Source organism: Centruroides sculpturatus, unplaced genomic scaffold (assembly GCF_000671375.1).
Source record: "Centruroides sculpturatus isolate CEXI.00-Female unplaced genomic scaffold, Cexi_2.0 scaffold703, whole genome shotgun sequence".
NCBI lineage: Eukaryota > Metazoa > Arthropoda > Arachnida > Scorpiones > Buthidae > Centruroides > Centruroides sculpturatus.
In genome coordinates, this window is record NW_019384944.1 from 189,279 (window position 1) to 215,588 (window position 26,310).

Sequence of the window (26,310 nt, forward strand, 5' to 3'; positions counted from 1 at the left end):
TGGATGGCAAAGTATCTGAGTGCTTCACAATTGAAGAATGTGTTATGTCCCCAAGGTTGTTTAATGCTTTCATGGATGCGTGCATGAGGAGATCAAGTGCCTGAGTGTGGAATAAGAATTGGAAATGAACAAGTCTGTTTGTCATTTGAAGTATGCAGATGATATTAGCAGAGAGCAAGGAAGAGCTTCAAACACTTGTGTCTAATCTTGAAGACACATGTGGGGAATATATATTGTGAATAAATGTGAGTAAAACTAAAATGATTTTGTTTGAACACAAAGTTGAGCAAATGAATTGCATGATTGAGCTGGGTGGTAAACAACTGGAACAAGTGAATTAATTTGTATATTTAAGAAGCATGATAGATAAGAATGAATGGATAGATAGTGATTTCACCAGAAGAGTGAATGCAGGCAAGCAAGTGGTGAGTGCAATGAGTAAATTTGCAAGGGATAAAAGGATGACCAAAGAAGCGTGAATGGCTGTTTGTGGGAGTATTGTGGTGCCTGTGCTCATGTATGATAGCAAAACTTGGGTATGGCAGAAGGGTTACAGGAGTTGCATTAATGATTTGAGATGAGGTATTTAAGAGGAGTGTATGACATACAAGGAGAGACTCAACTCAACATCTTTATTAATGTAATAAACATACATAGCCTGATTCCACATATGCATTATCAGGCAAAGACCAGAGGTAACAGAACAACAAATTTTGTACATGGGTGGAGAAAACACATTCAATCATGTGATTTATAGGATTTTGCATAAAACCGAACGCGAAGTAAAGAGACTGTGAGAAATAAACAAATGCTGGAGGAATGTGGTGTGAAAGAGAGTGGGGTTCAAAAAATGAGTAAATTAGCTCTATGATGATTTGGCCACATTGAGAGAATGAAAGAACTGTTGAAGAGAGTATACTTGAAAAAGATAGATGGAAAGTGTAATATGGAAAGACTGAGAATGTCGTGGTTGGAACAAGTGGATAAGTATCTGAAAGAGAATGTGAGGAAATGTGCTAAAAGAGGTATGAATGTGCCTGAAGCAAAAGGTTTCAGATACATCCATATGTTATATACCCACCATGGGCAAATGTGGCTCTTTTTGAGTTACATGCAGCTCTTGCTGAATGTGTTAATTTCTGCTTTTTATTATTATTTTTACAATTTTATTTCCACAATTTTGTGAAAATATGTTTATTAAAAAAATTCAATATTTATTTTATATTATATTTATATTATATAATAAAATCACGGTACAGGACTGTGGTACAGAATAAAAAAGTACAGAACTGCGGCTCCCATGCATTTTGCAAAACCTACATTTTGGCTCCCACTGAACTCTTGCTTGCCCACCCATGCTATAGAGTATGACAATTGTACAACTCTTTTAAGTGGTAGTAATAATTGTTAATTTTTCTAGTTACAGATTTTACACCAGGTACTAAATCCATACAAGTTCAACCATAGTCCAGTGATGGTGCAACAGATTCCAAATTCATCCAAAGCAGAGTAACAGACAATGATACAGTTTTTGTTAGTGGAAGGTAGCAGCCCTGTAGATATTCATTGATGGATTATTGCAATTTACAGAGATGCTTGTGTGTGGCATCTCTAATAATCCTGTGTCTTCTCATTTTGGACACACAGGCATCTGTAAATTTCCATCATCCATCAATGAATCTCTGTAGGGCTGGAATGAAAATAAACTGTATCACTACCTGCTGGTCTGCTTTGAATGGATTTGGAATCTGTAACCAAAAACAATTAACAATTTCTACTACTGCCACTACTACCTATGAGAATTATACTTGAAAACAATTGTCATACTCCATAGTTAATATTACACCACAATACCCATATATAGATCATAGTTGGTGCAAACATACACATTTTGATTGCATTTTATGTAATGTACATTTGCAGACACTATTTAATAAAATAATTATACTTTGTTATGAATTTATGAATGTTCTTTTAATTTTATTAAATTACCCTCAAAAATATACTGTTGTGCTAGGGGCTGTCCATTAATTATATGTACTGTTTAACAGGAGGGAGAGAATCATGAAAGTATATTATTGCAAACAACAATGAGGGAAGGGGTCAAGGCATTGTCTACAGACTTTTTTTTAGTGGTTTTAGTAGGATACAAATAGGATCTTATAAGCCTATTTACTAGTTACATGAATAAACTAGCAATTAAAATTGTAAAAGTGACCTTAAGTTCTGAAAAAAAGGTCCATAAATTGTTGTAAATGTAATTAAAGGGATGTGTTTGCCAAAAGTACATCATTGTTCACAACAGGGAGAGGAGAAGGTTAAAAAATTGGTTCAAAAACTGTACAAATAATTAATAGACATCTTATAAAATGGTCGTGTGTGTGTGTACATACACATACTATCATCTTTTTTATTGTGTGTATATATATATATATTTCAGCTGATAACTCAAATAAAGCAATTAGAGATTTTCCCTCCTATATCTTGAGTTATTTTTTATNTCGCCGTCTAGTGGCGCTATGGAGAGTTTAGGCTAGCTATCGTCTGTACAGTATGTAAATTAGGTACCGTAAGTCTAATATAGCACTGTAATTTTATACGTTTCTTGTGAAAGAAACATTTCTTATTCAACGGCCATAAAAATTATTTATATTAATGATGTCTCCAAAAGTCAACGAAGTTTTCGCAGAAAAATATCAGAAATCGCGGCCGCCGTTTGATGCGCTGTTCCGCGATGAAAACAAGCTTTAGCAACGGGCGTAGTCAAACGGTGCACACTCGGCAAGTAATCCTACAATTTTTTGTTTATAACGTAGTTTATACGGATTATTTCCAAAAAAATATACGTATTTTGGAAATGTTGAGTCGAATTAGTCTAGAATCGATTCATTTTATGGAAGAAAACCTTTCAAGCAGCCGTAGTAAACTGTGATTCCTACAAAATTGATTCATAAAGAACGGAACATATCTACCGTCTTATAGGGGGATCTACTGTATTTCCTATTCTGTGTAAGTTTAGTATTTTACAATGGACTTTGATGGCCGTTAATAAAACTAACAGGGTAAAAGCTATTTGATGAGTTCATTATTGCAATTTAAAATCAGCATATACCATAATTTTGGACAGATAACTTATGAAAATGTATACTGTAAGAGCAAAAATTAAACCTTTATATAATCTGCTCTACTATATAACCTGTACCTCTGGGGCAGTTGTAAAAAGCAAAATAATTACTGGTATGCAGTTTAGAAGGTCTTTGCTAACATGCATTTGAAGATGCCTCATGTGTATGGTATGGTACTTAGTCTTAACAGGAAAATGGCTACTGAGAAATTCACCCTTGTATTCACTGGCAGGTGTTTATGAACTGTCCCAATTATGTAAACAAAGTGTAAAAATAAATAAATAAGATTTATTGTTTTATTTTATGATTAATTTCCTTTATTCAATAATAATAAAATTGTGAGATCCGGAATTTTGGTGACGGAAATATTGCTCTTTTATTAACAAAATTGTTAATTAATTAAACTTTCGTTTACGTAACGCCCTAGAAGAAAAAAAAAACGATCTTGCCCGGGATTGTGTAAACTTTCCGGTCATAAGTAGCAACATCCATTGTTCTCTGCAGAACTTGCATCTCATCTTGCAAAAAGGTTGATAGTTAGCATCTAAATGGCGTCATTTGTTGTAGATCCTAGGAACACCTATAACCCCTAACCTATGTACATCCGATCACGTGGTGGAAATTCCCCACTAAAGCGGATAAAAGGCCGTTCTTACCCCCTCTGAGGGAAGCCTACGAACAAACGCAGGTTTAACGACATTGTGCCGATCTTCCGAACCTGCGGAATTCCGATCTCCGATGAACCTCGAATTAAATCATCGCTAAAGTTGCGATATATATGATTTGTGCTGAAACTGGATTATAACCCTTGGATCGTTCAGAATCGTCAAAGGGGACGGCTATACAGAGGTATGAAAGCACGGTGAAACTCTCTCTAAGTCGGTATAGAAACTTTGTGTCTTTAGGTCGGTATAGAAATGAGCTTTGTGTAGTTTTTGTCATTTTGCCTATTCTTAATAAATTGTTGTTTTATATTCATTAAAAATATGGTAGACTCCTTTACTCAATCTCGCCCTTCCCCTTATCGTCGACCCCAATCAACTCTCCTTACACTCGCCTGACATATCATCCTGACCATTGAACGGGAGCCTTACGCCCCCGTATTCACAAAATAAACTCAAAATTGTACTTATTTTCAACTTCTTATATTTTGTATTAGACTATAATTAAGATAGATTAATTCTCAATTATTTATTAAAAAATTAAATCTGTTAGTCCATAGAAATAGGGTCATTGTAGTAAAAACAGTAGGACACCATAGTTAAACACAGTGTCATTTCTTACAAACATATGAATAGATAATTGTTGACTTGGTAGATCAGTTACCTGCCAGTGACCAGTTGCATAGTGTGAATCAATTTTAACAAGTGATTGGAATTTAAAATCTGTATATAACCCACAGTAACTCATCCAATTGCATAACCTACATCTGATTTCAAATTTCCATAGATAACCCATGGATTCGTCTTTTCTCCAACACTGGTAACTAGTTCAGGTACGTGTTAATTTCATCCTGGTGTTTTGTGAATGTAGGAGTTAACCCATGGATTATCTATCTAATTTTCTGCAGCTCACCCATGGATGTAAACTATATAAAGAACTTGTTCTGTTTTTAGGATGTTTAAATCATTGAATGACATGGAGTTTCTATATAACTGTTTAGATAAATTTTCTATTAGTATTCAAAACAAACTTACAATACATCTTCCTGTATTAGCATCGCATGATTCTGAATGTCCATTGCAGTTACATCGAGTGCAACGACCTAAACCAGGACCAGCCGTATCTCTGATATATTCTGGAGCACATTCCTATAGCAAAAAGAAATTAAATTAGTATAAATTAAAAGCTATAAAGAAAAACTTAATACAGTACAACTATTCTTTGCAAAAAGTCTAAATTATATGAAACTATATACCTCACATGATAATCCTATGTAACCTGGTGGGCAAACACACTGTTCAACTTCAACAGCAAGACCTTGGCCAGAGTCCTGAGGAACTGCAGTATCAAGTATTACATTCCTTAACATAGTCTGCTGCATCTTTGAATGGAATGATGCACGAATCAAAAGTGCTTCAACATTTGCTAACACTCTCATAAAATCTTCTCTAGTAGCAGATGTTGGCCCACGTGAATCTACTCTTTGCCAATTATTCTTATTGAAAAGAAATATCAATTAATATGAATTGTAATCAAATTAAAAATTGAAGACTAATGATAGTTTACCTCTTTCATTTCAATTTCAAATGTTCTACTTTCCAGAGGTTTTAAAGTTGCATTATTTACATAAAATATTGTAATGCCATAGCCCTATAAAAATATATCATTTCTGAATATAATACTGTCAATATGCCAAAATTGAAAAATCATAAAACAATTTTTTAAATCAATATAAGGTAATATAACAAAAATTAAATAAAAAATACTGAGATATAAAATTTAAAATAAATAATAAAAATTCAAGGAAAATTCAAATATTTAAGGATTAAGTACTGAAAATATCTTGTATCTTTTTTAAAATGTCTTCAAAAAAGTTTTTGTATATAAATAACTAATGCTACCTAACATAGTTATTATTCATTGTATTTTTTCTTCTAATAAATATCATATAATGAAGACTATCTAAACATTTCAAGAACCAGTTTAACAAAGATGATAAAAATGATATTTGTTTCTTTCAGTAAATTCTTTTTTAAATATAATGCACTGAATATATGAGAGGTTTGTCCAAAAAGTCAAACTTTTAAAATAAAAAACCAGTGCAAAGGCATAGATATGTCAAATGGATTTTGGATCAAACCACTGATGAGGGATTGCAAATTTACAAACTTTTTTATTACTGGTAAACCAGTATATAACCAGTAATTTAAAAATTTTTCCTCCATATACAAAAATTAGCACATTAAATGACTGTTTAGTGTTTAGCAACTAAACAATCTTTAATGCTCTATGGCCAATTGAATTCCCTTTTTTCTATTTTTAAAGCAAAAGCTTCATTGCCTAAAAGATAGACATGCTATAATCTATTAGTTGCCTTGATTAACAAGTAACCAGTGCAAGCACTCACAATCATATAAATGTGTTTCCATTTTGTCAATTAAAATGTTACTTGACTAAAATCGTGATTGTGCTTTAGGATTACAGGTTAAGAAACAAATTTCCAAACTGTCCAGCATGGTGCCGTAATATGATACTTTTAAAATTATAAAGCACTGTAAAGTAATACTTTAAAAGATAGATTATGTTAACTACATTTAGGGTTTAAATAAAAATGTTTGATGCTTCTATCTTTAATTTTAACAGATTTTACTATTTTTTTTTTTTTTTGCTTAACATATGTTTAATTTTCATCTGTAAAATCATGAAAACTTTGCCATAAAATAATAATTGCACAGAAACTTCAAAAATAAGTTGTTTGATATTTTTGCATTCTGTACCAAAACAAACTGCAAATAATTTTGTTATAAGTTAATAGCATGAAATATGAACAAATGTAGAAAGATAAAAACAATATTAATTTCACACTTACAGTAATTTCAACATCAGCATCAGGATATTCACCATCAGTATCACCAGCTATGTATTGCTGAGTGAAGCGTAGTTTGCCTCCATAAGATGTTAGCTTTTATATTAAAAAAGTTACATATTAACAAAATGTAAGTTTTATTTATTTCAATTTTATCATTAAAATATACCTTGTTTCCTAAAAATATAGCTGGTAGAGACCAATATAATGTTTCTTCTTTTTCTGGGCTTTGAGAAAATGAGGAATAACTAACTTCATTTTGAGCAGAATTTAATGTGATGCCTTCAGTTATAGTTTTTGCTCTATAACGATTAGTGAGTTGGAAATTATGATGGTATGGATCACCTGAGTCATCAAGTCTCATATAAATCTACAAAATTAAAGAAATTTAGTCAAAATAAGCATTTAAACATTTTGGCAGGCATCAATATCTTTACCTGATCTCTATAATAAGAGCTGCTACTGCATTGCTGAGTGACTCCAAAACAAAAGCAAGTTAGACAACCTTCTGGATTTTTTGCTTCCAAATTAAAATAGCCTTCTTTACAACGATTGCAATTTCTTCCTCTCACATGTGTCTGAAATAATTTTAATAATTAATTTTAAATCCTGGAACTAAAATATTTATAGTAATAAGAAGTAATAGGAATAGGTAGCATACTATATTATATTAAAATTAATTATTGAAAATAAAATAAATTCATTAATTGATTAATTTAATATATATTTATGAACTGCATTTTCATATGGCTCTGAATCAGGTGACATAATCAAAATTATCTTCCATTTCTTGGAAGCAAAAGATTAAGAGTGGTTCCTAATGGTTACCATTAATCTATACAGCTTAGAAAAATTTTAAATTAGCAATAAGCCAATATGCAAGGCAGAGAAGTTAAAGATTATAAAAAGCTCAATAACTCAGTGAAATGATTTATTTAAGAAATTACAAATATATCAACTTAAAGGTAATAAAAAAGCATTTTATTTTTGAAAATGACATGTTTGAGGTGACCTGCATCTCTAAGCAGATATTCCTGTATTCTTAGACACACACCAACCATTACACACTGCAACATTTCCAATTTAATTCTGGCTATTTCTTCTCTCTAATTCTGAGTTTGAGCTCAGCAATATTGTGTGGGAGGTTAATGTACAGTACATGTGAATTGGACAGGTCAAATAATGTTTCCAAAGGCTATTTAGAATTTAAATTACCATCCAAACTAATTCTAAATAATAATGTAAATTCTCTTTTTTAAGATAATATCCATAAATTCTATTAAATATTTTTATATAAATTTTGACTTAATGTAATAAAAGATACAAAGAGGAAAACAACATCCTGAAAAACTGCTGACTAATTCTTCTTTTTATGGAAAAAAGGAAAATTCGATTTCCTTTTTCTACCCCTTATCTTAATTTTTCTCACACCATCTGGCTGAATGAAACATCTAATCTTCCCGTCAGCTGATAAATTTCACAGGTATTGGAGAGATATGGAAATAAAAGAACAAATTTCCACACATTTGGGGAATTCTTGACAATTTGTCAGGTGCCAAGTCCAGCCCCTCCTGCTACTCATCCAGCACTGTCTCCAGAAGTTGAACTTCCTGCTCCTCCTGGCAGCAGATACAGTACCAGAATGTCCACCGAGGTATTGTACTATTTGTAAATGCTCTCTCTCGGTTAATAGGGAATATAGACCCATACCTCCACCCATTTTGTATTTTATTGCTTTCTTTTGTTTTTAGCTGATTAAAGTTTTAATTTGGAATTTAGTTATGGCCTCCTCTTTGGCTCCGCTTAATCTCCGACATCTTGTGGAGAGACTATGCGGCCTCCACTTGGATTCTTTTAATATTAAGCCATCCATTGACAAGGTGAGCAGATCTCTCAGATCCAACGATTAGAAGGCTCTGTCCCCTCGCCTGTATTCTCACGTACAACTTGCTTTTCAAATATCCCCACAAAGAAAGAAAGAAGGAAAGATAAACAAAAATAAAAAATCATCATGGCAATCACAAATACATCAGGAAATTTTGTGGGTCAAAAAATGTCACCATTCTTGGAGATGACACGATGGAAACAACTGTCTTACAGCAGTCATGGATATTCTGGCTGTGTGAGCTATTGCCGCATCTTATTGGAACCATGCCTAATCATTAACAAAAAGAAATCTAGTTAATTCTTGCATCAAAAATGTCAAACTGCAAGGCAGTATGCAGAGACCCATGCACTATGTTCAATGGCAACCCTCACATTCACTATATTTTCTGGGTACATACAGTTCTTTGTTGCATCCAGAGGCTTAATTTTTAGTACAGAATCAATTTCCTCAAAGTTCTTAATCCATGTCATAATGACATGTCTGGATTATTTCAATGGATATTGAACTGGCAATAAAGTAACTATTGAATAGCCATTATAGAATCATTTAAAAATAATAATATAAAAATAATGTGTCTTAATGAATAGTAAACACATGGGTGCCTGTCCATTGGTTTGTGATCACTGAATGTTATACTCTTGAAAACACAGCATCAATGAGCATCAAATTATATTTGATGCTCATTGATTCTGGATATTTGTGGGCCACCCCACAAATATCCAGAAAAATCAACTTTAAAAATCTCCCATTTCTCTGTCCGGCCTTATATTTATACAAAAATTAGGCAAAAATGCAATAAAATATATTTTGTGTATTAAGTTAAAAGTAAATCATCATTTACATCCACATATCATTTCATTTCTGACTATGAGAGGTCAGATTTGTGAACAAATTTATCAAACTTAGAACTTTTGTTCAATTTTTTAAACAAATTTTTATTTTGTGCATTTTAAATTTAAAAATTAATTCACATATTTATATTTATTTGCTTTTTGTCCAATATAGTAATAAATCTTTGGCAGTTTTCAATTGGAAAGTTTACTGAGATTTTATTAAGTCAATATATACAATATAAAATCATTTTATATTTGTATATTTAATTAGCCAAGTTATGATCTGATAAATCTGGCATTATCATTTGATTACAGTAGAACCTCGAAAACTCGGCTCTCGATAACCCGGCACTCTGGATAACTCGGCCACACCCTGGCAGGGCAAAAAAATCCTTAGTTAATTAATTTTCATTACAGACAGCTTTATAAAAGTATAAAAGCTCTCATAAAGTATTTTTCTGAGGTCTGTCTTATCAGGTAAATTACTGTATACAGTGTATTCATTAATTTTCATTTTCATGTAGTAAAGGCTCTATGCCTTCATAAAGGATGTACTTTTCCTGTAAGGATATTTGGGCAGTTTATTCTCTGTTATATTCTCAAGTAAACAATACATACAAGTACAGTACAGTATTTTCTGAGGAAACACTCGTACTTATTTTTTTTAACCCCATTCCCGATAAACCGGCATTTTCACAAACTCGGCCACCCTTCGGTCCACATTAGGCCGAGTTTTCGAGGTTCTACTGTATTGTGTTAGTGGTGGAATGTTTCCTACTTGGCTATATAGTTAGTTGTAATTTTTAAAAATTTATCTATTAAATAATAATTCTAAAATAGCAATAACTAATATTCAAAAGATAATTGCAATAATGCCAAACAATTACATTGGGCAATATTAGTAATTAATAGCATTAATATAGCCCATTGTAATCTGACAAATGCTTGGCATTAAACTAAAAATAGAGTTTATGGATTTTAATTTTTATAAAGAATATCCAAATAAAATATAATCAAATAAAATATAATATAATACTTTAATTTGAACAAAATTTCATATCTAACCTTGCAAGGACAATTATTTCGAAAGTCACAGACTGATTCCAAACTTCCACGAGCATCACATTGACATGTTGGTTCTGAAAAAATTTTATTTTAATACAGTATTATGCATAAATATCATAAGTATCTAAATGAAGTACTTTAATTAAATAGTTTTAGTTCTTTTTTTTAAGTTCTGTATATTTATTGCAGAATTTCAATTAGGTAAAGTTAATGTTTAATAATATATTCACATAACTAACTGTTCATAAAATTTCTTAAGCTAATATAATAATTGTCTATGCAATTTGATTGGTATCTGTTTATAGTATATATTACTTAAAATACTGATATACATATAATCGTTAATTATATATACAGGTTTTAAGCAATATAAAAAGATATGTGTTTAACATTAAAATTTATAATAAGAATAATAAATTAGAACTAAATGAAAATTAATGTATATAAAATTTTATTATGTAATATTTTACTTTGGTCCAACTGTATTTCACTTTATATGTTAATCATTTACAAACCAACCAGGATACATATCAGAATTAGTCAAAATGGGATCTGATAGAATAACTGAAGTTCAATCAATTCTAGTACAATAATAATGTCTGTTACATAATAATTTTGTCTCTCATGTTCTCAGATATAAGTATATATATATTGTATAAATGATATTAGCAAGATACCAGTTAAATCAAACTATCATGCATAATACTTAATTCAAAATTACAGAGATGCCAACCTTAGAAGACAGCCATCAGTATACAAGATCATATGTCATGGTTGAAGAGCCATGTGGTGTGAATGGAGGAGTAATGCCTCCATCCACTGCCATCTTCTAATATAATGTTATCACTCTAATTTTAAGATATGAATAAACTCTTAATTTTACTCTAAAAGTTCTAACGTTTTAAAATTTTCATCTGAAACAAATTATAAAATTATAATGTTACTAGGCTTTGCCCCATTTGCTTCTTTTGTTAGCCACTTTGGCTTTTGTCAGTTATACAAATTTTATTCTATGTCATGCACAGACGATAAGGTCTTTTTGCTTGGACTTTTCCAGCAAATTCAATCATAAAGGCCGAAGGCATATATCATTTTTAAATGCAAGCATGAGTCATTTTTTGAGAGGTTTTAGCACAGCTATGCAACTTAGTCATGCACAAGAACAATTTTCAACAGACACCCCCAAGTACTTCCAGTGCTTCCAAATGGCTGTTTGTACATTCCACATTATTAGTAAGAATATGCCAATTGGTTTGGGATTTGGCACTAACTATTCATGTTATTGCATTAGCACATTATTTGAGAGTATAAAAGATCATTCCATAGTTTTACAGGATTACCTGTAAGTCTGTAATTTACACATGACTTCCTCAAAGCTATGAAAAATCTGTAATAGTTGGCATCTCTGAAATTATGTAAACAAATAAAAAGAACTTTAACCTTTATTTTTCAAAATTATTTCAAATCAGTGACTAATGCATTTATAGGAGCACTCAACTAACATAACATATAATTATTATGAGAGAGAAAGAAAGTTTGATAAAGAAATTAACAATTATTTCTACATATATATTATTTATTTTAGTGTGTTTTAGTTTTGTATCTGAAAATAATTGTTTAAACAGTCAAAAGCATTGGTTCAAAAATTCTAAAATAAAAATCAGCTGAATCTCATTTTTTTCATTCATCTCTCAAATCAAAGGAAATCTAAAGAATGAATAACAGTAATAAAAAGATAGATTTAATAATAATAAAAAAACAAACAAACTACTAAAGTACAAACTATCAAAACAATCAGAAATGTCTTGGCTATCTTGATTTAGGTCATCATCAGTTAACAGAATACAATTTTTCTTAAAGGCAGCTGATTTAAGGGTATACAGACTACTCTATAATGATGGACAAATTAATTACGTTAGAAAAATCAGGCATATACATAATTCCCTTACAACACCAAAACAACGATAAAAAAAGTGATATATATTGGGGCCATAAGTAGAAAATTGCAAAGCTGAATATTAGAATATCAAGATGACATTTGTAAAAATAAAATTTCCACAGAACTATTTACCTTACACCCATGGAAGAAATCTTCCATCCTTGTACAATGTGAAGACTGCAACTGTTTATTCATCTGAGAAACATTATTTATTGAAAAATTAGAGCTGTGTAATAGACCCACTTTAGAGCACCCAAAAATATGGGTTTCACTATTTAATAATTTTAAAAATTTAATCCCAGCTGCCAATAATTTTCAATTATAGTTTGACTTAATTAAATATGTAATTTAATAGCACATCATTTAAATTTAACACATGTACCAATTACTACAAATTAGTGTTAAACATTTAAAAATATGTTCTAATTGCAGTTCTCATGTTNTGTATTCCTGCAAAAACAAAAATTTTATGTATTTTTAAAATATTTATTCTATATTTAACTTATAAGCCTATAATAAATTTTTTTGTTCTTGAAAGCAATGCTTACATGAGTTTTGTTTTTATAAAAATCTTGTCTTAAACTTATGATTTCAATAGTTTCTACTTAAGACAATCTTATCAAATATAATAAGTAGTTACCTACCTAGCAGCATTTGTTTCTGTTGTATGTGTTGCTTTAATTAATATTCTATCTAAATCTGCTAATGCCATCAGAAAAAGTTCTCTGGGAACTGGTTGGCCATCTGATCTTAGCCAAGAATTCTATATAATAGATATATACATATTAAAACAAAAACATATCAATATAACAAATATATTAACACTTATAAACACATACCTCATACATAGGTATTGATATTGATTGAGGCTCACCTTCTCTGATACGATGGTGATGTCGATATATTAAAAATATTCCATTTCCCTGATTAGACATGATATAAAGGTATTAATTTCCAATTTATTTAAAACAAAACACTAATTTTTAAATTTATTAAAAATGTTTAAGAAACCAACATTATTCACAGTTTATGTTTTGAACTTAAAAATTAAAATTTAATTTAAAAATAAATTTTAAATAATAAATAAATTGATCTGACTTCATTAGAAAGAAAACTTGAATATGGTTGAATTTAATAATATATTTACTGAATGCCTGTGTATGGTATCTCTAATGACATAACAAGTGTGCGACTTTATTTTCAAGATTTTGGAAATAGAGCCTTTTGCCTTTGGCAATACAACTTCTGTGATACTTTCAAAAATGTTATAGAAAATCAAAACAAATATATTACCATAAGTTCTACATCAGGATCAGTATTTGCTTCAGAACGAAGTCCAGACTGATATGCAATCGTAAAATTAAGTTTTCCCCCATAAGCTGTGACCTAATAAAGTGTTTAATATCAAATTATAAAGTAAAAATTCTAATATCAGTTTAGTCAATATTTAATTTATTCTTAATTTTATCTGATAATTTACCTTATCACCAAGGAATTGTGAAGGTAGTTGCCAAAAATATGTTTGAATTGGATGCAAACCAAAATTTCTAAATGTTAACGCTCTTGTCCTAAAATCAATCTGTAAGTTATGGTCAATACTGTAAGTTCTCATATTATTAGTCAAAATGACTCCAGTATATCCAGTTGATGGTCTTAAATATTCCTAAAAAAAGTACAAAATGAATAAAATACAAATATAACTATCAGGCTTAGAGATGCTTATATTAAAGTCAAACAATTGCCAGATTAACAATAGGAGTAATATAGCCTGATCTAACCCAACAATCATTTGACTTTAAATAAAATATATAAAACATTAAAAACTATATTTTTAATATAAATATTTGATCAAAGAAAAATAAATATAAAATTTATTACTTAAGCTCAGTTTAATATTTTGCAGTTTATCTTTTAAAATATTTTTGGATAAAATTTTTTTACTTTTGTTATTACCACCATAATAACCTGCCTATAGCCTGTATATTATGCATTAAAAAAAAATCCTTCTGACTTCCATGGTGCAGATTATAGGCTGCTGCATGTGATTTCTAACAATTTTTCCATACCAAAAAATGACTACAAATTATTTTATGTATCAGGTATTTTATCAAGTCAAGAAAACTTCTTAACATAAAAAAGTAAAGTAATTTTATTTTGTTATTTATCATGTTAAGAAGACTTCTTAATATAAAAAGTAAAATCAGTTTAGAGTCATTTTTTACTTTCCTGGCTGTTATATATAAGAGAGGAAAAATATGGCAATTTGTCAAAAATAATCTTCCAAGAGTTTTACATTTTTGGACAAATGAGATCTTAAAATGTGAAGAATTGCAAAAGAATTTAGGGAAATTTTTTTCTATATGTATGGATGTTAGTGTGAGTTTGAGTATGTGTGTATGTGGAAAGGCATGATTTCGTTCACTCACTTTGAAACTTGACTCCTGATTGGTAGATTGATGCTATTAAAGTTTCGTGGTTAAAAGTTTGGGGATGGGGAGATAGAGGGGAGGTCACATGTCATATCTTGAGTTGGGTCAGACTTAATGGAGATGTTATGAGTATTTGTTATTACTATTTACAATTTTTATGAAACTCATCACTATCCTCAAAATTAAGCTTTTTGCCATTTTATAATAATAAATTATATAAAAAGTTTTTAGAATAAATATAACAGACAATACCACCATTAAAATTTTTACCTGGAAAGTTATGCAACTCATTGCTGGATTTTGAAGAAAAAATTAAGCTAACAGATCATTTACATTTGCTTCTCAATGGAATATAGTGTTATTTACATGTCTGTCAGCTTTTAAATAAAAATCATCTTTGCACATGTTTATTAGAAATATATTTTAAGCTTAATTTAAGATATTTTAGTGTTTTAGTTTAGATGTTATTAATCATTATTAATTATCTGAATCTTGTTTCCTATTAATAAAAAGAGAATTGAATATTTGATCTTCTATGGAGAAACTTTGTTTTAATAATGAATTCAGAGGGTTCTTTTAATATATATGATATTTAATTATGAAATTTTATTAATACAAAGATTCACAAATATACTATGATGATAAACATATTCAAAAGGGACCAAAAATTATACTGAGGGAGAATTGCAATCTATGTAAAACTGACTATTTTTGTGACATCTGTCCTATGGTTATATTGCAGGCATTGATGCATAATTAAGGTGTAGAGAATTAAGACATTACTATAGCATACTAAGGAATGACATCTTTATTTTCAAGAATGCCTAAACTCTGCACTGCCTGGCCAGACACGACAATTCTGATTGTTAATTTTTACTTATTTATCATTAATTCAGTTTTAATTTTATTATACAATTGAAATTAGAATGATAATTTCAGACTGAGCAGCTCAGCATAAAGTTAGTTTCATTTTTGAGGCATACTTAAGATAGAAGGAGCATACACTCCTAAAATTATAAAATATAACAAAACTAAGACTTTCTGAAATATATATACAGTATCTAATTAATTATTATTATTATTATTATTATAAATAAAAAACTTTCTACCTGATCTCTGTGCCATGTACTGCTTCCACAAGCCTTTGTCACACCCATACAAAAGCAATCAAGACATCCAAATGGAGATTCATGGTGAAGATAAAATGTATTTGGTCTGCATTGATCACATCTTGAACCAGTAACATATGGCTAAAAAAGTTAAAAAGTAACAAATGATTAAATTTTTGAAATTTTTATTTTTATAAACATTTATATATCATGTATAAATTGTAACATTTGTATATTGATAATTTTAGCTGTAAATATTTTTATGTAACATGATACAAAAATACAAATAAACACATCATATTTCAACTTGTCACTATTGCTCTCACATTTCTCCCAACAATGTTCTGTTTGTAATTTTTATATGTAGGCTGGTTTTTTTCAAGCTCCAATGGTCTATAAGAAAAAACACAAATTCACTTTGTTATTTATACTTATTACCAAAAGTTAGGTACAAACATGGTTACTTTTCTACCACCAATGTCTTGAGATGGGCCCTAACATTGTTTTGAAGATTGTCAGTCTTGAACCTCTGCCCTCCTAGCCAGTTTTCCTGTTCAGGAAAAAGATGGAAGTCGCTTGGCACTATACACTGGGTGTTTGAAGGTGGTGAAGACTTCCACCCAGCTTAAAACTTTTTAATGTGTGAAGACTTCCACCTCTTTCCTGAACTGAAAATGTGGCTAGTAGGGCAGAGGTTTGAGACTAATGACGATCTTCAAAACAACATTGTTAAGACAATCTCAATTCACTAGCGGCAACATTCTATGACAAGGGGATGGAGAAGCTCATCCATAGATATGACAAATTCCTCAATCTTCATGGTGATTATGTCGAAAAGTAACCATGCTTATACCTAACTTTTGGTAATAAATTCATTTTGTTATTTACACTTGATTTTGTTTTATGGACCATCGGAGCTTGAAAAAAAAAAACGCCCTGTGGTTTGAAGAGTCCTATTACAAGATCGAGGTTGAATGACTGAAATAATAATAAAATCATAGCTTAGGTCACCTGGCTTCAGAATTTTGATTAATTTTTTTTTCAGTTTTTTTTTTTTGCTTTTTAAAAAGTTTGGTGTTTCAGAACAGCTGGCAAGGTTAAACTCAATACTAAAAATAGACAAAATTATTGACAATGGCAGGCTGCAATTTTTAATTTATTTAATTTAAAATATATTCTCTCCAGCTCAAATTAGTAGTGGCTTGTCCCCATACATCATTCTTTTCCTTTAACAAGTCACTTTTTTTTTTTTTTTTTTTTTGCATTTAACAAGAGAAATTGAAATTCTTCTTACTAACCATAGCTGAGAAATTGACTTATATGACATTATAATTTGGATGCATTGTACAATATGGCGCTTCCTGTACTTGTCTTTGTTATAATTTATATGCGAGAAAGCACCTATGCACAAATATGTTAAACCAAGCATAGTGAGAACATGAATTCTCATTATTCAAAGAATCTGTGGCTGTTAAGCTCACTTCAAAATTTTTGGCTTATTTATCTGTCCTTTGCAGTGATTTCTGGAGATCTATCATCTCTAACTGTAAATTCTGCTGATGTCCAGCAGGAAAATAGAGCTGTTCTTCCAAAATACCTTCTCTAACATATCACATATCATTATTGTTATGTGATATGTTAGAGAAGCTTGGTAATGTCTTATATATTTTATTTAACTGGCTTATATGTTCAAATATATCTGACAGAAATGTTAAATGTGTGATTATGAACTATCCATGAACTATAAAAATTGCTGCTTCTGTGATGTTGGCTGAAGAATTTTAAGAAATTTGTTGACTGTTCAATATCTCTACTCAGTGTTCTTTTTCTAAAAATATGGCTGTTGGTACACATATATGGTGACTAAAATATTCCTGCTTATTGCTTTGGATTTACAGTCAGTTGCTAAGTAATCACCTTTTAGTAACCATGTTTTTTTACCTTTCCCTTTAAAAATATTATCATTAGTGCTTCTTTGTATCTTGCTTCTTAACAAGAACATAGTGAAGATAGACATTCACCAGACAGTATTATGAGGTCATCAAAAGATTCTACTGATTCAAATCAAGCTAAATAAATAAATCACTCTGCTCTGCAAAGTGATATTAGCTTATATTGGATGAATAAGGAGAAAAAGGAAAAAATAAGTATTAAAATTTGCATTTTTTTCCTACCAGTTTTAGAGGGCTGTACAATATTGATAGAAAAATTATTAACCAGAAAAGGAAAAGCATGCTAACTTATAAACATGCAATTGGCTGGCAGTCCAGATTTAGATTGCTGCCATCAGTTGAGTAGGGGTGCTATAGCATGTGCATCAGACAATGGATAATTTGTTTGGTCAGTGTGTTGATTGACTGTCTAACTCAAGAATTGGCTGACTTGATATTGATCTTAATGTGCATTTTATCAATAAATTAAACTTTAAAATTCTAGAATTGTTATTCAAAGCTAGAAATTAACTTTAAAAATCTACAACTTATTGATGTTAAACATTGCTTTATTGGAGAAACTAACAAAAAAACTTGTCTGATATTTTACCAAAATAGTTTTGAACTTTTTAGGCTCATCATCAGTGGGAAATCAAATACAAAATTCTGAATTTCATCAATGAAATTATTGAGTTGATAGAATTTAGAATTTCTGTTTGATTGTCCCTCATAATGAGTCTAAAAAGCTCAAAAGTACTGAAATATCAGACAAGTTTTTTTGTTAAAAAAAGCAGTTTTTAATGTAATGAATGTAATGGAAATGGATAAATTTTTGAATTATTTATATTAAATTTTAACAAAGCCAAGGAAGCTAAATATTCTACAGTATGTTATGCCTGAAGTCATTTATCAATCACCTCATTTTGACTTAACCAAATAGGAACCAAATTTTATACTTATTTTTTTTAAACACAATAAAATCATTTTCAATGAGATATTTGTCTTTTACTATTTAATTTTTTTGCAGTGTGTTTTAAATAATAATTATTTTTATTCATTTAATTTGGTAAGTGTAGGGGAAAAGACATTTAAAGCTTTGTTTTCCAATGTGAGAACCTGGGCTAATATTTTCTTGTAATTTTGACGATCTTAATCTTATTTAATTTTTCAAAAATTAAAAGAGAGGATTATTTTATTTTAGCAAATTCCACAGAGGAACTTTGCAAGATTTTCCCACCAATAACACTTTCTTCGTGGGTGACACATTCCACTAAAAACTATTCATCGAAGGAAGTGTCACAAAAAAATTTGGGATTGGACTAACCATCAGCNAAAAACGCTCCTAGTGAGAATTAGATCGGTCACCGTTAGTGATAACAATTAGATGGGAAAGTTGACACATAGGTGCCAAGAATGCGCCGTTATTGTCAACAAAAGTATAAAAATATTAGACTTGGAATAGTAGAAATTAAATTAAAATAAATAAATAATAAGAAATAAATGAATGAGTAAATAAATAAATACATTATAAGTATTTATGAATTAAAAAAAAATTATACATGAGAATCGAACCCGAGAACTCAAGCTTATGAATCAGACTTGTTACCACTCTGCCACAGGACACTCGAATAGAAGTACGTATAATTTATATATAAAGTGCTAACAAAACTTTAAGTTCGATTTTCTCAATTATATTTGAGTATTGCACTTTAGTATTTTACAGGTAGTACACTCACATCGTGTACCTCTACACCAAAGATCATCAAAATCCATTACCCCAAAGCCGTAGGCTCTCCTTGTTAGAAAAATATACATCTATAATATTTATATCAGTATGAATATGAATATATATATATTCATATTCATATAGACCTAGCTATATCAAAACATCCACAACATACAAAATACATGCACTAAGAAAATATGTAAATACTCAGAACTCACCCACAAAATAAAGCATCTATTGAGAATGGATGGGATACTTATCAAGTCTATTAGTCTCTTCTTGAACAAGTATCATACTACATACACTATATTTGAACAGTGTAATTTGCGTGCTGATGAGACACAGCTAAATGCTTTACACTTACTGGCTAAACGTGAATCTTTTTCAGGTCTCATATTAAGAATATTTTGCTATAAATATTTTTTGTATTGGAGATTTCTTGAGATCATAGGTGTTATCTTTTACAAAACCAAAAATCTTAAAGCTGTAAGAGAGATTCATAAAGTTTTGTGTAATATACGTGGCACCTTGGCTAATTGCTGCTTATAGTGTGGATTGTCTGAGAGAAATTGGAAATATCTGTCCAAAGTTTTCTTCATTTGAAATAATTTTTTGATTATTTATAAGTGAATTCTGCAATTTCTATTTATCTCTCTACTTTATCTTAAAGACATAGCTCCCCACTTTTTCTGTGAAGCTTAGCACAAATTTATTTAAATGTTATATGGTAGTTCTTATAAAACTTTGTTTAAAGTGAATTTAATGTAATTACAAAAAAAACACAACTTTAATTAATTATTGTATTCTGTTTTTATAAATTTTACTTTGATCCCCACCTTTTGACCCACATCTTGGGGAAAACTCATCATGATTAAATAAATAAATAATCATAAATAACAGGTTAATTTTTAAAAATTATCTGCATAATTGGCAAATAATTTGTTCATTCTTTCTTTTGTGAGATTTTATAACAAAGGTTATTAATTTATTAACTAAAAATACTTATTAACACAAATAACTGATAATGGAATTAGTAAAATTAAAACAAAACAAGTCATTGTAATTCATTGTAATAAATGCACTATAAAATTATTAAATACTTTATACTTCAATACCTTACACTGGCAAAGTCCAGTTGAAGGACTTGGCTCTGAAGTTAAACTGCCAATAGTATTGCACTGAATTCCTCCTAAATATACAATAAAGTCAATTTAATATCTGAAATTTATTATAAATATGTATTTTTTGAATATACAAATAAATAAATGTATATATATTGTATAAATGATATTAGCAAGATACCAGTTAAATCAAACTATCATGCATAATACTTAATTCAAAATTACAGAGATGCCAACCTTAGAAGACAGCCATCAGTATACAAGATCATATGTCATGGTTGAAGAGCCATGTGGTGTGAATGGAGGAGTAATGCCTCCATCCACTGCCATCTTCTAATATAATGTTATCACTCTAATTTTAAGATATGAATAAACTCTTAATTTTACTCTAAAAGTTCTAACGTTTTAAAATTTTCATCTGAAACAAATTATAAAATTATAATGTTACTAGGCTTTGCCCCATTTGCTTCTTTTGTTAGCCACTTTGGCTTTTGTCAGTTATACAAATTTTATTCTATGTCATGCACAGACGATAAGGTCTTTTTGCTTGGACTTTTCCAGCAAATTCAATCATAAAGGCCGAAGGCATATATCATTTTTAAATGCAAGCATGAGTCATTTTTTGAGAGGTTTTAGCACAGCTATGCAACTTAGTCATGCACAAGAACAATTTTCAACAGACACCCCCAAGTACTTCCAGTGCTTCCAAATGGCTGTTTGTACATTCCACATTATTAGTAAGAATATGCCAATTGGTTTGGGATTTGGCACTAACTATTCATGTTATTGCATTAGCACATTATTTGAGAGTATAAAAGATCATTCCATAGTTTTACAGGATTACCTGTAAGTCTGTAATTTACACATGACTTCCTCAAAGCTATGAAAAATCTGTAATAGTTGGCATCTCTGAAATTATGTAAACAAATAAAAAGAACTTTAACCTTTATTTTTCAAAATTATTTCAAATCAGTGACTAATGCATTTATAGGAGCACTCAACTAACATAACATATAATTATTATGAGAGAGAAAGAAAGTTTGATAAAGAAATTAACAATTATTTCTACATATATATTATTTATTTTAGTGTGTTTTAGTTTTGTATCTGAAAATAATTGTTTAAACAGTCAAAAGCATTGGTTCAAAAATTCTAAAATAAAAATCAGCTGAATCTCATTTTTTTCATTCATCTCTCAAATCAAAGGAAATCTAAAGAATGAATAACAGTAATAAAAAGATAGATTTAATAATAATAAAAAAACAAACAAACTACTAAAGTACAAACTATCAAAACAATCAGAAATGTCTTGGCTATCTTGATTTAGGTCATCATCAGTTAACAGAATACAATTTTTCTTAAAGGCAGCTGATTTAAGGGTATACAGACTACTCTATAATGATGGACAAATTAATTACGTTAGAAAAATCAGGCATATACATAATTCCCTTACAACACCAAAACAACGATAAAAAAAGTGATATATATTGGGGCCATAAGTAGAAAATTGCAAAGCTGAATATTAGAATATCAAGATGACATTTGTAAAAATAAAATTTCCACAGAACTATTTACCTTACACCCATGGAAGAAATCTTCCATCCTTGTACAATGTGAAGACTGCAACTGTTTATTCATCTGAGAAACATTATTTATTGAAAAATTAGAGCTGTGTAATAGACCCACTTTAGAGCACCCAAAAATATGGGTTTCACTATTTAATAATTTTAAAAATTTAATCCCAGCTGCCAATAATTTTCAATTATAGTTTGACTTAATTAAATATGTAATTTAATAGCACATCATTTAAATTTAACACATGTACCAATTACTACAAATTAGTGTTAAACATTTAAAAATATGTTCTAATTGCAGTTCTCATGTTAATGTTAAAATTTATATCAACGTTCTAAAATTTGTTTTTGTTCTGCCTGAAGAAGACATTCTATACATGTCAAAAGTGCTTGTGAGATTTTTTTGTGTTCATTTTTGTGTTTTACTCATCAAAACTTTAAGATAAAATTTTATTAATGCTGAAAGACAGTTATCTGATAGAAATCTGGCATAACAAAATAATAATTTCTTTCATACTCCATTGAAAGATGTAATTTATTCTTTAAAACTAAATTACAGCATAGATAGCATGTAATAAAATATCATAAAAGTAACAAACATAGATTATCTGAAATGGTTTCTCCATTTGTCCCTTTTTCACACCAGGAACCCCTCTCAAACATGCTGAGGTTCAACCTTTTATTTGAAACTAGGACCTCATTAAATTATGTAAAAGGAAGTCCACCAGTGATTGAATAATATTACAAAATAAATTACATTTAAAAAATAATAATCCAGGACATCAAAGTTCATTAAAACAACAAATGTAGACTATCCAAATTGATGTCTTCACTTGTCCTTTTTCACATCCATCTTTTACATAATTTACTGAGGTTGTAGCTTCAAATAAAAGGTCAAACCTCTGTTTTAGAAGTGTTCCTGGCACGAAAAAGAATAAGTGAAGACATCATTTTGGAAAGTCTACATTTCTTATTTTAATGAAATTTAACATCCTGGATAATTATTTTTTAAATATAATATCAACTGGCATCAAGTGATATTAATAGTACTTCATATCATTTCATTAATTGATGTGCAATATCATTTGTTATCAGTTGATTTTAGATAGTTTCAGAAAACAAAAGGACAAATAAAGACTCCTCAAAAGCTGGAACTTTCTTATAACCAATTAAATACTAACTTCTTTACTTTTTCTAGCATACAATTTATTATAACACAAACGTTTTTGGCCTCATTTAGGGGCCTGCTTCAGGTTTTTCAACAATAAAGTGAGTGTTCAAAACTGCAATGTTCTATTATTTAGAACAATGTTTTAAATTGCAGTGTTCCATCTTAAATAAGATCTTTTAAAATCAAAGACACAAAATAACATGGCTATTGTACAGAAAATTCAAAAACAAACAATATTTAAAAATTACAAGGAAATAATGGAACTAAATAAAACGGACATGATACCAAACAACTTGAACAAATAATAATGTGCATTCAATGTTATATAAAATTATATAATAAAATTGTTTATTGGAAAAAGTAAGGAAGATGGTCTCTTGTTTGTGACAAGACATGTCTTAAAGGTTATCATTTGAAAATAAAATGCTTTGCATTCTCTAGTAAAACTAAACTAATTTCAAATGAAACAATATTTGTTTTCATGAAGTTTAAGAAACAAAATTGAAAGTTTTAAACATTTTATGATCTGATTTATAACTATTAAATGGAAAAATTAAATAATCAAATAAGACTCAAATATTTTACTTTCACTAAATTCTAGAAGAATTCTGTTTTATTTTATAAAGTAAAACCATTTATAATTCGCATAATAAATATGATAGTATAAAGTGGTTTAGCTTGTTCAATTGAGATGGAAAATAGACTTCACTTATTATAAAGAAATTGAATTATTTAGATTTTATTCCTCTCATAATGATTTTTTAACAATATTTTTAATTTATGAAGTTTGAAACGTTATATACAAAATTTAATTTTACCAATGTGCAATTACAGTTAATGAAAAGTTAAAACTCTTAAATACAGATAAATGAGATGTTTATAAATGTGAACTATTTTAACAATGTTTTTATAACTCAATGCATTTTTGCCAAAAAAAAGAGTATAGCATTAAATAATGTAAAATTTTAAAACTATTTCTGACCTCTTATTCTACAACTACCACCAGGAACATTTGGATTTCCTTCATAACCAGGAGCACATCTTTCACAGCGTCGGCCCTCATATCCAATTGGGCAAGCATCACAAGTAATTTGTCCATCAGATTCCAATCTACATGTTGGTGAAAACCTAAAAGCATTTTAAATTTTAGATTCTGTATTATATTCAATTTTCAAATAGAATACATTGATGATAAATTTTAAGTATTTGTTTCTTATTTCCTAGGATTTTACCATTCTGATGGAAATCCTTCAACCCAAGAATTCCTCAGGCTGCATGTAAAATAATTGTTTTATCTAACCCTCTTATAAATATATACATAATTGAACAGAAGAAAAAATATTAGTATTAATTATTGAGATACTTACTGATTTGAAGGTGTAATCAAGGGACAAGGACATCGTTGACAATCATCTACAGTACCTCTCCTGGCATCTCCATAAAAGCCACGTTTACATCTTTCACATTGTCTTCCTTCAGTATTATGATTGCAGTTCTGAAAATATTAAATTAACATGTAGTTTATAAATTTTAATGCTTTTATAAATATTGAGCAACAATAATTAGCAGATTTTTATAAATTCATTACTACATCCATCACAGAATAATTATGTATATTTGAAATTAGTTTACAGTTAATATTCTATTTTAACTTTTGGANACTGTAAATAAAAAAATGCTATATGCAAGGTTATACAGTATATAATGTTGCATATTGTATCATAAAGTGTACAGAAAAAAAGGAATGAAATAATGATTAAAACAAAAGAAAATGTACAGAAGTATATTATGCTAATGTTACACACTTAGTAATCTTTCAAATACCATAACATTCACCAGAAAAGTGTGCAATAAAATTTTATTATAAAACATTAAAGAAAATTAAAGCAGATGGTGGAATATTAGTTGCTGGATGTAGATGCTATAGCACAGGGCTGTCTTCTGAAGCATGCTTCCAGATTGGAAATGCTACAAGGCACAAGCTGCTTGAATTCAAATTCTAACAGTTTTTATGCTTCCACTTAAGTCACATTGGCCATTGTATGTGTGAAATATCTTATTTCAAAACATTATAAATCAAGGAGCATCTGTAGTTAATCAGAGCTTCCTACCCCTGAGATCTAGGGAGGCCCTAAGGTATGCAAATTGAAAATTGTAGCCAAACAACATTGCTGGCTGACTCATAAATGTTTCTTTGAAGAGACAGAAGATTTCATGATTGTCATACAAGACTGAGTCATAAATACAAAAACTACAGCAAGCACCTCCTAAAAGACAATACTCATATAGCATTTTCTGCCAGTGTCTTCTATCATATACAAAACTATACAACATATCAAATCTGGTTGCATACTTTTTAGCACAGTTTAACTATTTACATTTGACATAGCCAAATTGCAAACACAATACATCCAAAGCATGCAAACAAACACAAACTATTACACATGCAGCAATCATACTACAAACACACTCTTCAGACTGTCTTACAAGGAGAGCCTACGGCTTTGGGGTAACGGATTTTGATGATCTTTGGTGTAGAGGTAGTACACGATGTGAGTGTACTACCTGTAAAATACTAAAGTGCAATACTCAAATATAATCGAGAAAATCGAACTTAAAGTTTTGTTAGCACTTTATATATAAATTATACGTACTTCTATTCGAGCGTCCTGTGGCAGAGTGGTAACGAGTCTGATTCGTAAGCTTGAGTTCTTGGGTTCGATTCTCGCGTATAATTTTTTTTTAATTCATAAATACTTATAATGTATTTATTTATTTACTCATTCATTTATTTCTTATTATTTATTTATTTTAATTTAATTTCTACTATTCCAAGTCTAATATTTTTATACTTTTGTTGACAATAACAG

General features: G+C 29.5%; 1 protein-coding gene across 1 annotated transcript in view; it reads right to left on the reverse strand.

The window, feature by feature from the left end:
- LOC111632167 (basement membrane-specific heparan sulfate proteoglycan core protein-like) overlaps window positions 1-26,310 on the reverse strand; it is a 208,133-nt gene that overhangs the window by 80,444 nt on the left and 101,379 nt on the right. Inside the window, 16 exon segments of the mRNA XM_023376533.1 lie at window positions 4,823-4,936; window positions 5,044-5,283; window positions 5,355-5,438; window positions 6,658-6,750; window positions 6,824-7,024; window positions 7,092-7,232; window positions 10,441-10,514; window positions 11,781-11,845; window positions 13,024-13,142; window positions 13,219-13,302; window positions 13,673-13,765; window positions 13,860-14,042; window positions 15,918-16,058; window positions 20,690-20,763; window positions 24,423-24,568; window positions 24,808-24,935. Of these exon segments, the coding sequence (XP_023232301.1) occupies window positions 4,823-4,936; window positions 5,044-5,283; window positions 5,355-5,438; window positions 6,658-6,750; window positions 6,824-7,024; window positions 7,092-7,232; window positions 10,441-10,514; window positions 11,781-11,845; window positions 13,024-13,142; window positions 13,219-13,302; window positions 13,673-13,765; window positions 13,860-14,042; window positions 15,918-16,058; window positions 20,690-20,763; window positions 24,423-24,568; window positions 24,808-24,935 (1,980 nt within the window).